This window comes from Thalia democratica, chromosome 2, assembly GCF_965202585.1.
Source record: "Thalia democratica chromosome 2, ktThaDemo2.hap1.1, whole genome shotgun sequence".
NCBI lineage: Eukaryota > Metazoa > Chordata > Thaliacea > Salpida > Salpidae > Thalia > Thalia democratica.
Window position 1 is genome coordinate 43,840,402 of NC_139166.1, and position 18,247 is coordinate 43,858,648.

The 18,247-nt window shown below is 25.0% G+C and overlaps 1 protein-coding gene across 1 annotated transcript; it reads left to right on the plus strand.

Moving 5' to 3' along the window:
- Positions 1-856: 856 nt before the first annotated feature.
- On the plus strand, positions 857-15,000 carry LOC145849784 (activating signal cointegrator 1-like). The gene is made up of 8 exons (XM_082954837.1): positions 857-1,058; positions 3,109-3,372; positions 4,161-4,327; positions 5,801-6,030; positions 8,394-8,615; positions 12,212-12,354; positions 13,456-13,607; positions 14,356-15,000. Exons 1-8 carry the CDS (start codon positions 865-867, stop codon positions 14,565-14,567), a joined length of 1,584 nt encoding a protein of 527 aa, XP_082810963.1. The 5' UTR covers positions 857-864; the 3' UTR covers positions 14,568-15,000.
- Positions 15,001-18,247: the final 3,247 nt, after the last annotated feature.

Genomic DNA, 18,247 nt, shown 5'->3' on the forward strand with positions numbered 1-18,247 from the left:
AAGAAATATACGTTTGTCTGAGAAAAAATTAAGGCTTTCAACTAATAAACTTTCTATCAAAAATTTCCATAATTAAAAAAAAAAATTAAACCATGGAAATAAAATATTGACCTAAAAACAAATTAAAAATCAAAATATGAAGCTTGAAAATGGGAATCAGCTATAGTGTGGCCTTTTGATTTACTATGATATCTTTTTATGACTAATGTCTTAAAGGTCATTTAAACATTAAAACAACACAAACATATTAAGTTTAGTTTTATTAAATATTAAGTAACTTCTAAAAACATAACTTACAGCTAAGTATAAAAAAAAAAGTACAACTACACAATTTTTTTTCTCAAGAGTTAGTTTAAATTAAATCTTTTGTTTACAAAGCTCTTTAAAAACTGTTTAATAGGGATCTGTTTAAAGATCTCAAATTGAAGCAGTTGTCTATTAAAGGCTCACCTAGATCTTATTTTAAAGAGTTTTTTTAATTCCAATAAGTGAAATACTTTTAATTAGTAAGGAAAATTTCTGAAAACTAGCTTTCACAATAAAAAGTTAGCTAAATTTGTAATTTTATTTTTCAAAAAAACATCTGTATCGAAAACTTTTTACGAAATTGACTTTAACTTTAAAAATTATAAAAAAAAAGCTTATAGTTCATAATTAAAAATTCCATATAAGAGCTAATAATTATTTAAATTAAAAGTTAATTTGACCTTTTTGGCTTGTTTGTTACACCGATCTAAAAAAACTAAAACTGCTAATGATTAAGAAAATATTTATCAGATATATATTCTTGCAAGATTAAGACTTAGCTATTTATGTTTCAATTAATAACAATTATTACTTAAAGAATTACTTAATTAATTAAACATGGAAACTGCATTCACTCGTTGGATTAATGAAAAGTTAAAAACTTTGTTACAAATTGATAAAGAAGAGCTTTCAAATATTGTTGAATATATTGCATCACTTGAAGATGTAGAGGAAGTTAGCAGCTTTGTTGAAGATATTTTGTATGGATGTTCTGATTCTCAGTTTAAAAAGTTAAAAACTACTAAAGAAAGGTTTAGATTTGTTCAAGTTAAGTATATTTTGTGCTTGGTAAAAAAAAAACAATAGTTCTAACATTATACACAATAACTTTTAAAACTAACTTAAAAAAGTTAACTTTTTATTACAAGTACAGACCATGTTTATGAAATTTGTATCCCTTGCTCTATATAAACTTACTAAACATATAATATTCAAAAACAACATCACCCATAGTTCAATAACTTGGTTAAGAGGTTGAGGTTCACATTAGGGATGAGAAAATGTTTAAAGAACTTTGAAGAATTTTGTTAAGTTTTCTTTAAAAACATATTTTTGACCAGAGTTATCACGCATTATCAGAGATCCCACTTGCTTTGACTTTAATTGAGTTCCCTTGATTTTTACAATTTACAAAAAAAAACACAAGGTTTTCTTTGATAATATTTATTTATTTTATAATGAAGTACAGTAATCTTTTATTTAGGTACACACTTTGAACACAAAGCAAAACTGCTTACCCATTTGGCAGTGTGTGCCAAAAAAATGTTAGTCAACATACATTTAGCCTATTACATGTTCATTTTCATTAGTATCACTTTATTATATGCTTTCTACATTTATCTTTAAGTCATGGGGTAAATAAATGTCAATTGCACTGTTCACTATTTTCATTTATATAAATTTTAATTTAGATTTTCATATAGTTTTTTCATTTATGTTGTAATCATGAGGTATGTAAATTTAAATAGCACTGTTTGTTATTTTTGTCTAATAATTAAACTGTAGTATGTTTGTTTCAAGTATAGGGTACAATATACAATTTCTAACTTAATAATTTTTTCTTGTTCCTTTTAATTTAATTATTTTAGATTTAATACTGTCTAATTTATTCTTAAATATAATAGTTTTGTAAAACTATATTTAGAGTTTATAAATTTCTAAGTAAATAACTAAGATGCACTTTAGAAATACCATTTTTTGGCTAAAAAGTGCATACCTAAGAAATGCGTACCTAAGTGACATGTTACTGTACATAAATCTTAAAGATTTTGCATTTAACTAAATCAAACAACAAGAGTTCCAAACTTAAATAAAATTAAGAAGATAGTGTATAAGGTTAATTTTACCAGAGTTTAATACAGTATTAAGTTTTACTAAAATAAATAGATTATCAGTTTTAAAAATTCAAATTTGATTAAAAATTTATAATTTTCATGTAAATAATTTTTTTTTTAGAGTTGAAAAAATTTATAGTACTTTTTAACTTTGTATTATAACATGTTGTTGTACTAAGTTTGTGTCAAGTACAACAGAACTCAATAATTTTAACTGATTATTTTTTAGATTTTTAATTGTCTTAAAATAAGATCTCTTTTTATATATCTGCCCTTTTGAAACTGTATAAAAGTTTTTTTTTCATGAATTTAGTATAAAGCTTTATAAAGTCTTCATTTGGAAAAGTTATTTTAAAAAGGATTCATTGAAAAGTTCAAAACAAGTTTTTAATGTTTAGGTGTTTGATAAATGGAAATTTGAGTCTGGCCAGCAGTTTTGAAATAAAATTATATTTAACTTTTTTTTTACTTTTAAAAAATTGTTTTTAACTTTTCAATGCAACCCTTTCAAACGAATCTTTCTAAAAAAAAACTAATTTGATAATTCTGGCAAAAAAAGATTTAAAAAAAAGAATATTTGTAAATTTGTTTAAATCATTACCCAAACATAGCACAAATGTAAAATTTGAGCAAAAATGAGTTGTATAAAAAAACAAGTGAAATAATTAGTTGATATATGAAAATCCGAAATAGAAAAAGCAACTTGAACTATAACAACTTGTTTTTTTCTCATTGATTGATAATAAAGTTTTAAATTGTAATGATGTTTTTAAATAACAATAAACGTAAATGACACATTTCATTTAATTGATGATTAAATTTAGAAATCTGAGTTTTATTTTAAAATTATATTTCAGAGCTTCTTTTTTTTGTTAGTTTTTTGTCAAACAATTTTTATAAAGCTGACTAGAAACTTAAGAACATTTTATATAGTTGGTATTAAAAAGTTAAATATAAAACTTTCTAGGTTTTTTAAGGAGCTAAAAGACCAGTTTGTACGATTTGGAAGAACCTTGGCAGATCAGTCTAATTCTTTATCACAAGTTAAATCAAAAAGTTCTAATCAGTCACAGAACCTCGAAAATAAAAATAAAACTCAAACAACTACTCAAAAAAAAGCTAAGAAAAAGCAAAGTTATGTTTCATTATATGGAAAAGATGGAGAACTTCATTCTAAAGCAGTTCTTTTACCTGGCAGACATATGTGTGAATGTCAAGCTCAAAAGCACAAGTTTGAAATTAATTTTTACTACTTATTGTTATACAATTGAACAGCTTGTATTGCTTGTGCTAATACAAATAGCTAAATACTATATATTCTATATTTGTATATTTATATTTATACTGTATATATTTACAGTCCTGCTCTTAGTGTTTAAAAAGTTACAAGTATCCAAAAACCAAAAGATAGTTCATAACATCTTAAAAAAGCTGTGCACACTTCACAGTGAATAATTAAAATGTTAAGCAGAGTAAATAACTGATAAGTTTCATAGGCATACTCCATAGTAAATAATTGAAATTTTATTATTACCACATATTATTTTTAAATTTTTTTTGTTGCATGACATATTAAAGCTTTTAATAGTTTTGAAAGATAGTTTAAAAAATAAAACAGACTGAGTATGCATAAGTTTATACATATTTTTTACCTCAAAAATATTAATATACAAACTTAAAACTATTATATGCACACTACTTTGCACAACGTATACTGGCTTAAAGATAGTTGCGCCAATTTTTATTTTTAATATTGATGATTGAGAATGGCAACCTTATATTAGGTAATTAATACAACACTGTCTTTAAAACCTTATTTTTTATATTTATAAAGTTTTGTTTTAAGCACTAATGGTTTTTACTTAAATTTTGATTTAAATTTAAATACCCATTTAGTTAGTAACAATTCTTATTGTAAAATACAAATAAGTTATTAAAATGTCATTATTTTTTACAATGTCCATTAAAAATGTGTTGCGTGTGTATGTAGTGATACAAAAAATTGAATTACTTTTACAGATTAGTAAACAACTGTTTAAGTTGTGGAAGAGTTGTTTGTGCTCAGGAAGGGTCTGGACCATGTCTGTTTTGTGGTAAATTGGTTTGCTCAAAAGAAGAAAAAGAAATACTTTCTAGAAATTCTCGCAAAAGCGAAAAACTAGAACAAAAGCTGATGAGTATTCCTAGTAAGTTTTCAATCAGAGATCAATCTTATTTTATGTTATTATTTAGTATATGAATCTGTATTTAAGTTTTTACTGTTTTATATATTTTTTAACATTGTATAAACTTTTGTAAATCTATTACGAAAATCTCCAATAATACAGTTTAATTTATATTTTTAAATGTTCCATATACTCCTTCTATGTATTTGCTGCAGTATACTTATTATTTAAAACTAGAAAATTAAAAAAATAGCTTTTAATAAAAAAAAAAACTAAACTAGACCTTTCCAAATCATTAATAGTTTCAGTTTAAGTTAATTTCAAATATATGTGTAAGTTGTAAGATAACAAAAGAAAGTTCGAATACATTTCGTTTTTATTAATTAAAAAAGAATATCTGCTTATATAAGTTACTGTAATGTTTGTATAATCAGTGTATGTTTCTTTTTACATAAATGGTTCATAAAACTTGTAGTTAAAAGCTACATAATTAAAATTAATTAATTATTAATTAATTAATTAAAATAAATAAATAAACGTATTTCAATTAAGCAGAAAGTTTCATTTTTTTGTTATTTACAAATAGCTATTTTCTTCTATTTTAAGTTTATGTATATGATAATAGTTCTGATTACAAAGCGATTTAAAAAACTGTCTCAATTTAAAAAACTAAATATTTAAAAAATATTTAGTCTATTACAACATAATCAATTCTACTGAAAAAATACATGTTTATATAATGTTTATTTAAAAATATTTTTATTAAATTATTTTTAAATAGGATTTAATTTACAGTTAACTATTTTATTTTACTTGAAAAGGTCGCAATTTTTTTGTCACCGAAACCTAGTTGTAAATAGAATATTTAATTTGCGCATCTTTATTTAAATAGGACTTAAAAAAGTTCTAACTTTAATTTGTAAATAAATTTAATAAAAGACTGTAATTCAAATCTTATTGATATTGAAAATTTAATTTAGAAAAACACCAACAGTTTTCTTGTAGTGAAATGTAACTAAGAGCAACTATAAATAACAGTTATTAACACAGTAAAAATTCCATTAACTAGAACTTGATACAAATTTTGTATGTCATTTTTGAATTTTTGTTTAAACTATTGTATTTTAGTAATTTTTTTTGATTACCTTGATTTAACTTATTTTTGGTTCATTTTTTAAACCACCATTAGGCATTATAATCTGAATAGTTTATACAGGTGTTTCTTAAAACTGCACTTTGAATGCATCTTCTATTATTTTTGGCTTGTTTTATTTATGAAACTTTTTATATTTAACAATTATTGCATATTAGTCCTTTAATTCATAACTTGTCTAAATTATACAGTTTTCTTAAATATTTCTATGGGTAAGGGTGTTCCAAGTTTTTGAAAAACTATACACTGTTTGTCCAACGTATAACTTGTTACATTTATTATAGCATTTTAATTTGCTAAAGTTTGTTAATATTTAAAAATTATAAAAACTGATTTTGCAGACATCAGTGATCACAAACCAGCCCAGGCACTTGAAAAAGCACAGCAGTATAAACAAAGACTGCTTGATTATGACAGAATGCACAAAAGACACACGAAAGTCATTGATGACGAATCAGACTACTACAATGTTGATTCTAACGTGTGGTTATCTGAGAAAGAAAAAAAACTGCTTACTAAGAAGCAAAAAGATATATTTGAAAGCAAGTATGGGTCAAGAAGAAACAAAAAAGTAGGATATATTGCTTTTGTTCAAAATATTGCTTTTATCATTCGTTCGTGGTTAACTTGTATATATCTAAGAAAAAACTAAAAAAGAAATCATTTGTAAATGTCTACCTTATTTGTAAAAAATATATTTAAGATTTTAATGTTTATAAATGCTGCAAAAAAGCGTGGAAGATCATACTGGATATTTTATAGAGTATCCTTGAAACTTCAACAAAATTCATGGAATATCACTTAAACTTGAAGGAAATAATTGAAAAGTCCTTGAGTGTTTTCGACTTTTGAGAAAACTTTTTTGTATTCTATACCATTGCCTCGAATTTTTTCATAATTTTAGTTTACAAAATTTACTACTAATTACGCCGTACCAGAGATAACGTAATTGAGCGGTAAATCTTAAAAATCCAAACAAGGAAAACTTGAAAAAAAAAGTTGCTATTAATAATTAACTTCATATGACGATCTTACTTGATCTTCAAGTTTGTTTTGTTTAGTATATTTTTATCTCTGTTGAGTGTTAATGTGAGTTTTTTCTTAAACTATCAGTTCTGAAGTAACTTATTAACTAACAAAAAATAAAAAGCTCTTATAAAACTAAAAGATTAAGTTAATTCAGGGTTCGTGCGCATCAGGCTAAAACAAGCTAAATAAGTTTTTTTGGAAAAAGTTGAAACACATCAGGCTAAATCATTTTTTTTAATTTAAAAATGTGTGAATCGAAGTTTTTCTTAGTTCAAATGCTTGAAAATTCTTGATTAAGAAAAATTGAGAATTTTTTTTTTAAGATCAAATTGAGATGTGAATTTATTTCTAAATATAAATTTAGTTGTTAAAGACAAAGTCAGTCAGTATTTGTTAAAACAAATGCTTGAAACTTTATGAATTTCTAATAGAAATTAAGGTATCTTTTTTATCTTGTTTTGAGTAGATTATATACGTCATAATTTTGTAAGTTTATTAAGAATTATAAGAATTATTACTAAGAAAAACATTACAGTTGGGGTGCACGTCGTCATATTCAGACAATTCAAATTCCGACTATTTAAAGTCTGTTTTTAAAGCAAAACTCATTTACTTATTCTAATATTATTATTTTTAGATTTTTTTTACCATCATGATTATAATAATCAGACCTATGTGTGAATTTTTTATGTTTTTTAAATTCAAACTATTTGTTAAGATAAAATTTGAAAACTTAAAAACAAAAAAATATTTTTAGTATTCTCCAAATAAAATTTTTATTTTAAATTGTTTCATGTTTTTTTTTTCATAATCATATTCTTTTTAGTCAGATCTAGGTACTTATTTTTATCTTTCTCAACTTTAGTTTATATTTAGAGATATAGCTTATTTAAACAAAATTTAAGAGTTTGAATTGTAGGAATTTGAATTGACCTAATTTACATAAAAATGTAACCTAACAGTTAAATTAAAACAACTTAGCTGTAGGTTTGAATTTGTTTACATAAGTAGTGTTTTTAAAGCTTAGATAGTTTAACTGTAATATTCCTAAATTAGAAACTCAATACCAAATACATTTTAGACTAAAACTCATAGCAGCCAATTAATAATATGTTTTACTGTTGTTTATTGAAAGTTATTGATCTTATTAACAAGACTAACTCATTCTGAACACAGCAGCTACTTAATAGAGAGTTTGTAACTAAGAATTTTTAGTCTTAATAAAAAAGAATACTGACAGAAATTTTTTATCTTGGGTCAAAAATTTGTAAATAATAAAAGATGCGTACTAAAATGTTTACTTAATGAAAGTTCGTAACATGAATGCGTACTTTTCAAAACATGCATACTAGAAATGTGCACTCAAAATGCGTATTTAATGAGAAGTGCGTACTCAAAACAAATACATAAGAGGAAGGTGAACATCAGGCTAAATCGGTCAAAATTGTGAAATATCTGGCTAAATTTTTTTTAAATTTGCACACCAACCCTGTTAATCAAATATTGAGATGATAAAATTTTAAATATTACAGTACTTGATAAATGTTTAAACTTACCCTTCAATGATATACTTTAAAAATTCTAAAACACATAAATACCAACTTAAACCTGTATATTTAAAAAAAATTCTAGCCTTAGTAATTCGTTCTTGATTTCACTAAATTTGTTATACATAAAAATATAAAAACTAATCTTTTAGTACTTAATTTTAGATAACTTTTGAAGGACTTAAGAATAAATAGTCAAAACAAAAATAATTTTCTTTATGTTTCCTGTTCGAGATTATTTGCATTAAAATACTTTGTAAGTTTGTTTTATTGATGTAAAAAAAACCATTTGTTTTTAATAACTATAAATCCTACTGCCTTATAGATTAAACTTTTTAAACATTTCATGCGTTTACAGTTCACTCTGGACTTTGCTGGAAGGCAAATCATTGAAACAAAAGAAGAAGAAGTAGATGCAACGTTAGACACAGAGATAATGGAGGCTAATTTTGGATCGATCAAAATAGACGACTCGGCATTGCGCGACTTGCCGGATCTTGTTAGACCTCGATATGATGGTATGAGCGTTCAGTATGTTCAAACTGAACCGACTGAAATTTCCACAGTGAAGATTAAAACGGTAGTTTTTTTAAATATTAATTTTTTAATAGAAGTGTTAAGTACTCTATTGTAAAACTAAAAGAAAGCCAACCTTATGGTAATATTTTAATAAAATATGCACTAGTCTCAAGATTTTTTCTATTGAAACTCCTGATAAAACTGATATTTACATGTCATGAAAAAAAGCTTTTCATGTACTATCTGTTTCAAATTAATGCAATAAAATTTTTGGCAAGTGTTTACTTCAGCTCTTTTAAAAAAGTGAAATATTTTTTAGATGTTTAATAACACTAACTTCTACACCGTTTATTTTCTGAAGTAAACACTTACTTAAAATAGTTTATTTTTAAACTTAAACCTTTAACTTAAAAGCTTATCACTGAATTTTAATTAAATCCTTAAAAAATGTTACAGAGAAGATATAAACAATTTTCTTAATTGTTAAATTGTAAAAATAAATTATTTTCAAGATATTATCAAATTGAATTATCTCTTAATTTTTATTTTCATTAGTGGAGATACTGATAAACTATAAACTTAAAAATAATTTATACTTATATGTAAGGTTACAAAAACTATAAATGTTTTTGAAGTTTATTTGTTAAACTAAATATTTAACTGTATTGTAATTTAACTGTATAAAAATATAAGTTTTGATTATAGCGTTATAATTTTTTTATAAGCTCTACTTAAAATTCAAACATAAATTTGAAATTGTATAATGCTTGATAATGGTTATAAAACGAGTATAACTTTAATTAGTGATCTCCCTGGTCCGGATCTATTTTTAAGTTTAAGATCTAGTTGGGTCCGACTCTTTTTTTAATAATTAGGATCTGGATCCTAAATATTTCAAGCTTTATTTTAAGATAATAGAGAACAAACTTAGAAAAATTAGTTTTTATAATATCACCAGTTCAGTAAAAATGTTTAATCATATATATTTTTAAAGAAGAAACACACTGTTACTATTAAACAGTTTTATTTTGAATACTTACAAAGAAACATCGTACAAACAAGACAAAGATATTCTATCTATCCGAAGGTTTAAATTTTAAGACATGATTTCAAGTTACTTATACAATTAAACTTGAATTTTGTACCTTGAATTTAACTCTAATTTTTTATTTGTGATGAACTTAAATTAAATATTTATATACAAAATTTCGAATTAAAGGATGGAGATTAACTTCTTTAATAACTATTTAGATATATAAAAATAAGTAATTTAGTAAATAACATTTACTTATATCAACGCCATTAAGCTACAAAGAAACCTATCCTTTTTATTTTCAAGTTGTGATGAAGAAATAAATTTTTTTGCCTGTTTTCGGAGGCAATCGATTTCGCTTTTTTTCGTACAAATTACCAGCTTCTGAAAATAACCTTTCAAAATAAACAGAATATAGTGGTGCCGAAAGATACCTTCTTGCAAACCTGGCAAGATGTGTATATTTTCTTGTTTCTCTTCCACAAACATAAGACTTCAGCTTCTTAAATTATCTAAGTAAGTCTCTTCAGCAAAAAAAACCATAATTTCTGTCATAATATGTTGATCAAATGAATCTTGTTGCTCGCTTTTGTGAGTTGCTGTACTTGTTTATGTTTCAAACATGGAGTAGAACGATAAAAAATCATTGGGAACACCATTTGTAGATAATTGAGTTTAAGGTTATTAGGCGGTACGAGAGGAATGTGACTACTTTGACCAGTCTCACAACAATTATGCTGTTTTACTTCTAATTTCAACAGCCTTTCAATCTCCTGTTGGAAAAAGTAAAGTCGATACCGTGGATCAACAGCTGTTGTGACTAACAACAAGCTGTTACCATGAAGGTTTCAGTCTGAGCTTTTCTTTGTTAAATACAACCTCTTTCAAAATTTATATTTTCTACCACATTGCTAAGGTTGTAGAACCACTTAGATCTGGTGGATTATACGCTTTAAACCTAAAAGAATAGTACTTCTGCATGCGAAAATACACTTGACAGCAATGTGTTAATTCTAGTACACTGCTGCTTTACAATGTAAAAAGGTTTAAGTAGTTCAATTATGTGGCTAAAAATTTGCTATTTTACAGCTATTGCATTATAATTAAATCAAATTTATTATAAACCACGTAGTACTGGAAACTTCTTTTTAATTTTTGTAGTCTTTTCAAAGCCAAAATTTTAAGGTCAAGTTAAAATTAGAAATTATACATTTAAATGTTAAAAATCTTTCTTTTGTTTTCTTAATAAAATCAGTAATTAAAAAACTTGTACAAATTTCACAGTCCTTAATTTCAAAAGTATTCTTAATGTTATAAGTCCTTTTTTTATTTACACAAATCTTTGAAATATATTTATTCTTCTTTAAAATAATTGCAAAATAAATGCTTATAAATAAATAATTCTGAAACTGTGCAACAACAATATTAATTGATTTCTTCGAAATTTAAAAGGCGCTAAAGAGCAGTAAAGATTTCTATTGAATTAAAGTTTGGTTATGCTTAACTTTAGGTGAGCACCAATATTAAGCTGAAATTATAATACATATGATGTTTTATTTAACCATAGTTTTAGGCTAAAAATTTATCTTCTATAAATACATGAATAAATTTTAGCTAATTAATCATAAACTAATAAAACTTAAATATTTAATCCCTTTTATTTTACATTATAAAGGGATTTTATCAATTCAATAATTAATATTGTTTATGATATTTTAAAATATAATTGATTAGATATTTGATTTTTTAATAAATTAATTTAGTTCTTACTGTGTATTTATTTAACTTGTTTGAAACAAAGTATCGGTATTTTAGCCGAAAATAATGGTTAAATAAGTCATCGAATGTATTATAATATCAGCTTGATATTGGTGCCACCTAAAGTTAAGCATAACCAAAAGTTTTTAAGCAAAAATACAATAATAAGTGTAAAACTGACAGAAGCTGATCGCGGAAAGATAAATAAACTGAATCCGGATCCGGCCAATTCTCAGCTAAGATCTGACGGGATCCGGATCTTTAAAAGATCTAGCCGGATTCTGATCCAAGCTAACAACAGCTGGATCCGGCCGGGTCTTGGATCTAGTAGATCGCTAGTTTTGATTTACTTTATTTGGAAATATTAATATATTGAAACTTTATATACTTGTACAAAAAGTCATCAAAATGTAATTAAATTGTTCAGTTTTAACGTGATACGAATAGAATAATTAGTTTCAAAGCTAAAATTATTTTATAACTTTCTTGTTAAAACTTTTTGAAGCTATTGTTCTGCTAGACTATTAAGCTGATAAAGAAATTTTTTTTTTAATAGATCGTTTACAATTCTAAACTTTATGCTTAAAAACAGACAGTAATTGTAAGCTATTTATTAAATTGTTTTGTATGTAACTGAAATCTACAGTATTTGAGAAAGAGTAGCAGAAAATATATGTTAATTGCTAGAAAAAAAAATTATAGGATTAATTAAATATTCATTTAATGTGTTTATGTATTTATTTAATAAAGTTATAATATAAATCCTATTATACAAATGTTGACCGTTGAAACTTAAATCAAAAAGTGTTTTATTTCAAAATTATAGTTACCTTTCAAATTTTAAACGCATTAATTCAATATTTCAGATAAAATCATCGAAGCAGACTAGCAATAGACTTCAAGACGATGATCTCATGTTGTTATCTGATCACGGTTTGTGTCTAAGCATGCATCAACCATGGGCTACCTTGCTTGTTGCTGGAATAAAAATTCATGAAGGAAGGAGCTGGTTTGAAAGCTTTTGTTAAATTAAATTAGAAAAATATTTTGTGTAATAATCATCTTAATTTAAAGTAATTTTGTCTTTTTAAAAAGAACCTTTTATGTAACAATGTGTCAATTAAAATTCAATTAAAAGCTTCTGTCATTTTTTGCCTACTTTGAACATCAACTAATGTCCCAAAAAGGATTACGATATTTTTTTACACACTTTTTAAATATGTTGAGAGACTAATTTTTTTTTTATGTTTAAGAGGCCATATTTTAGATGGTAATATGAAATAAAAGCGACAGTAGGTGTAATCAATAAGATTATGCTAGTACAAACATTTGGCAAATTTATTTTATTAAATATAACTTGAAAGACTACTGAAATTTACTATATTAAAAAACTTTTTTTGCCAAGTGTATGAAGTATTTTCAATAAAGTTTTTACTTTGTGCGACCAATAGTATTTAACGTCAGTTTAAGAAAAAAAAAATTAAAGATTAAAGATTTATTAAATTTTAGTTGTAATAACGATTAACTTTTAATGTATCACTTTTTTAAAATTAGAGTAACCTTTATGAAGTAAATTAGTTGAAGTTACTTAAACAGTACAGGTTTTTTAATATTAATTTAAACTCAATAAGTAAGGCAAAAGTCTACAGAGCCGAAGCCTGGACTCTCGTAAGCCGTGAGACAAGTTCAAATTAATATAAATTTTGATCATATCAATTCTATCACCAGACCACAAGCCTTTGGTAGACTGAGACCCCGGTTTAGTTCTTTTTGAATCACGTCAGTTAGTCTCAACCAAAAAACTTTTAAACGTCAGTCTACAAACGGTCTGTGATGTTTTACCATGAAGCAACCGTTTACTTGATCAATGACGTCAGCATTATCTGTTGCCGTCCAACGTTTAATAAATTGTCCAACTTGGTACTCACAACCTTTAAATTTTATAACAGACTCTAATTTATTATTAGAGGGTTTTTTTTTAAGTTTTAGTTTAAGTTTTCTGAATCGCTTAAGCTGCTTTTCTAGTGTTCTTAAAGCTACTTAATGTGTTGGTATTCTTTCAATTTTTTAACAACATATTTTTATACAACAACATGAATATATAAATCAGGTACTCAAGTCATCGAGGACGGTTATGGATTGCTTCGACTGCAAAAATTGTGCAGCAAAACGAAATTCAGATGGTTGTTGATGACCACATTCGTCATATTTCAAACACCGGCGGATCTATTCCTTCTAATCTACCAAACTCATATCCAACAGGTGGCATTTTGTGTTATATTTTGTTTTCACAGTTTATTATAAACAAAACAATGTTTTACTCTTATATAAAGGTATAAGAGATGATCAGTTGAAAAAACAATTCTGCTAAAAATTTTTTAAACAAATAATTCGAAGGTATATAAAAAATAATAAGTAAAACAAAATAAAAAACAACAAGTATTGAAAAACTTTTTGTTTAATAAACTAATATTGAAAACTAAAATTTGTTTTCTACCACTGCAATAATTTTTACTGTGAAGTATGAAATGTTAGTACTAAAGTAGGTTATATAAAAGCAAAACTTAATAATACTAAACTTAAGTAAGAATTAAAAAATGTATAAAAGTAAAAAAAACAAAAACAGTATGTTTATGTCTTAGATTTTTACTTTTAGTAGTACTTATATTATCATTTTAAGAATCTTATACACATTATAGATTATGAAATAATAAATAAAAATATTAATAAACCGAACTCACATGGAAGATAGTTGCAAAAAAATAAAATATGTTATAATATACATAAAGTTTGTAATCAATAAAGGTTTTACTTTGAGTGTTGAAGATTAAAGTTCAAAAAGTTTTTTGTTACATAGTTTTATGACGTAATTATCTTGCTGTTTGAAGTTCAAGTGTGAATAAAAATGAAGTAAATTTCTAATGACAAGTTTTAGTCTATCACCACATTTCTTCTTAGTTATTTTTTTAAATCTCTTCAAAGCTTTTATTAACATTCATGTTGGTTACAGGATGTTTACTTGGGTATGTAGACATTGAAGAGGTAATATCGCAAGAAGAATATCGAGAAAAATATACTGATGGAATGAGCGAGTCTCCTTATGTTTTCGTCTGCAAGAATCCTCAAGAGTTAAAGTTGAAAATGCCAGTGAAAGGACAGCACAAAATTTGGAAGCTTGATCCAAATATGCACAGAGCTGCCAGAAAGGCAATGATCGCATGAAACTGAAACTTTCTGACTCTCTTATAACATTAAAGATAAAGTTATAATTTATTTAAGTTTTTATTTATTGAAAATAAATACACTAACTTCAACAAAGTAGCTTATGTAGACTTTTTAAACTTATTTTTAATGTATGTAGTAAATAAAAATGTAAAGAAAAACCTAATAATGTAGTAGTACAATTAATTTTAGTATCTACGTTTAGTTAAACTTATTAGTTTCATTTATTTTTATGTTAAAATACTTATTTTTATTTTGTGTTACTTATTTTTTTAATCAAAATATGATACTCCTTTTTTTTTATAGACATACCCTTACATTTTCTAAATTACGTTTTTATAGGGTGCTTATAAATAGTGCAAACATATAATTAAATTTTTGTCTTTTTTTCGTATTGTATGGTTTACTAATATAATATATGTATGAAATCTAGTATGGGAAGATAAACTGTTAAACTACTTAAATACTTAAATATTATCTAAATATTAACCGTTAGATCAACTTTTTATCAAAGCAAAAAAAATCACAAAATTATTAATGTTCTCTAACTTATGATGATTGATTTAGTGTTTTCAAATGTTATAATTTCTTTTTATAGTTAAATTTTTTATTAAACAGTTAACGAGCAAGTAGATTTTTTTTTTAAAGTTCGTTTCTAATTTTACTTTCATACCCAATATCATACGAAAATGACAGAAAAATATAACTGAAAACTAAAACATAACAATGCTGAATTTAAAGGAAACTGTAATATAATTCACTATATCGGAGAACTGAAAAACTCACACATCGTTTGAAGCACATGCAAACTTGAGAAAATTGTCAAGGCTAATAAAATTTGTAATTTGAATAAATTTTTGAATTATTCTACACTTGACCCAATTAAAATTATAAGTATTAAATCACTGTAAAAATTGAAACGTTATCAAACTTTTTTGTGCTGTTAGCGTATAGTTAAATTATTTCATATTTAATTTTTTTTAGTTACTGTCGCTTGAGAGGGTGTCAGTTTTGCAAGAGTAAATCTTTTTTCACGGCGTCTTTTTTTTTTGGCATGAGGTTAGGGTCTGAGTCATGATTAAGGTGAGGATGTGCAAAGTGACACCCACTCTATTCAAACACCTTCTCAGCTTTTTAAGTTGATCGCTTTTACTATTAGTTTATTGGTAATGGATTTTATTAGCATCAATAATTACAGCAAGTTGAAAAAGAAATTACACCTTGGTTTCTATTTATATTCTTTTTTGTATTTATATATAAGCTTTTGCGTAATTTGAACCTAATTTATAAAAAGGCATGAAGGTAATTTGTTTAGTAAGTTTTTTATTCTTAATAGCTTTATTTATGTCTTTAAATTAATAAACGTTACTAACTCGTTTTAACCATAAGTATTCGAATTTAACTAGTGTTAGTTTTTATTTCAAGCTTGTTAACATAGTTTAGTTTTCAATTTTTACGGAACAGTTAATAAATACAAATAAAAACTATCGCCAACTGGTTTGTAAACACATAACCTTTTTTAAACAGCTTGGCATACACTGTTTTGAACCATTTTAATGAATTTTTTTTAATAATAATACTTTCTAACACTTGTTAGAAATTAAGCAAATGATAGCTGCATAAATTTTTTAATTGTTTATTAGAACTCATATATATATTTTTTTTTTTAACAAATTTTTGTGTTTAATAATACTATATTATCTCTACATAACTTCATCGTTTAACATTTATTTATAAAAATGAAGAAAAAAATCTAAAAAAACAAGTTTTTGATGAAGTAAAAACCAATGTTTACTCTCCTTCTCTGAAACTGATAACTCTAGTTATCAACTTAACAACTCGAACCATAGTCTTAAAATAATGAAGTGTTTTTCAATATAGTTTTTTATTAACCAGTTTGTTTTTATACTTAAGACTTAGCAGATACTTTATAAGATAGTTTCAATAGACAACATGATTAGTTGTTATAGTAATGGTGGCAAAAGTTAGTAATTTAAAAGTTTACTGGAAAAAAAAACTTGGTAATCTACAGAAAAAATGACTGTAGTTTATAAAGTACATTTTAAATGAATTTCTGCTGCTAGAAGTTTAGATTTACATTACTAAAATTATAAATAAACATCTAAACACAAACTTTAAAATATATTTTTTTCCCGGCTTTTAATGAAATGGATCGTCATGTTCCAGCATTTCGCCGCCGACGTGTCGCTTGAAGGTGAGCAGTTCGCTTTGAAGACCTGGAAGTCGGCGTGGGAATGTTCTGATTAGACTGTGCAGGGTTCGCGCGAATAATTGGTTCAGGGACCACAAAAAGTGTCCCGTGTGCAACCAGATGTTAATACAGATTTTAGCAGTGATTTTGTGTCAATTAAATAAAGCGAGTTTAGGCATTTAGGATGTTCTCTTGTGTTAAGTTTTAAAATGTTCTAAACTTTGACATAATGTTAGACTAAAAATTAACATTTTTTTTAAATAATTTAGCTTAAAAATTTAGCGACAAACTCTTATAACTAACAGCTAATATTTCTTCGATGAGGCAAAATAATATTTTTATACTAATGAATGTTTTATATTTCATATTTAATTATCTATAATAAACCAAACATTTATTCGCAAATAATGTATAAGACTAGCGAGTTATAGCTGTCAACAAATTGTTAATATCTATGGAGTCTGTTACGATAAATGTATGAAAGAATGAGAAGTAGCTTTGTCGATAACATACGCACGTTTAGACTATTTGGAAAATGCTATTGAAACAAAAAATTCAGCCATAAGATGTTTATACAACAATACATACTTTTGATCAAAGCTAATTTTTTTTTACTACAAAATTTGCAAGTTACTCATAAATTTTCATTTTGAATTAGCTGTTTTTATAGATGTTATAGTAAGCAAAATATGTTCATCAATTAACAAATATATCGATTTGAAATGTATAAGCATTTGTAAAATCTAAATAAAAATTTTACTGTGCAAACATATTCAATTGCTTTATTTTTTTGGTGAAAACATTAAAGCTTGATTAAGAAATACTTTTATTAGTGTCGTTACGAGAAAAATTTAAGTTAGTTTCAATATGTTAAAAATCGTTTTTGTTGGTTCATTAACTTCCATTTTTCTCAAAGCAATTAGATAAAGTATTTGTTGTAACTCCTTGCAAAATAACAGTTTTATACTTAATAAAATACTTGTTAACACAGTTTTATTCAGAATTTATTTGGTTTAGTAAATAATGATTATAAAAAATGAAGAATGACATATAATCCAAAATCAAAAACACTTTTTCAATCAGATTAAACTTTTACAACCTAACTACAGTAACAAAGTCACTTTTTGCATTACAATCTTCAAGTAAAAAAGCCGAAAAGAAAATGTTTCTTATTTGAATTTCAGAAGATCCTTGTAGTACTTCATAAGTATCTTTAGATACATTATTTGTACCAACTACTCTTGCATTCCAAAACTGAAAAGTTAAATACATATTTAAGGCTAAAGTGTTAATATTAACTTTTATTCTCTTTAAATTTATATTTTTTTTTAATTTAAGGTTAGCTTTTATGAGTTCGAAAAATGTAAATTCTAAACCTTTTAAAATTTTATACTAACTTAAATTAAAGGTTTAAATACTTTAGACTTAAAGTTAAGATAATATAAAAGTGTAAAATTTGCAAAAAAAC

Coding starts and splice junctions, on each gene's coding strand:
- LOC145849784 (XM_082954837.1), top strand. CDS start 865: ATGGAAACTGCATTCACTCGTTGGATTAATGAAAAGTTAAAAACTTTG. Junction 4,328..5,800: donor AAAGCTGATGAGTATTCCTA/GTAAGTTTTCAA, acceptor CTGATTTTGCAG/ACATCAGTGATCACAAACCA. Junction 8,616..12,211: donor CCACAGTGAAGATTAAAACG/GTAGTTTTTTTA, acceptor TCAATATTTCAG/ATAAAATCATCGAAGCAGAC.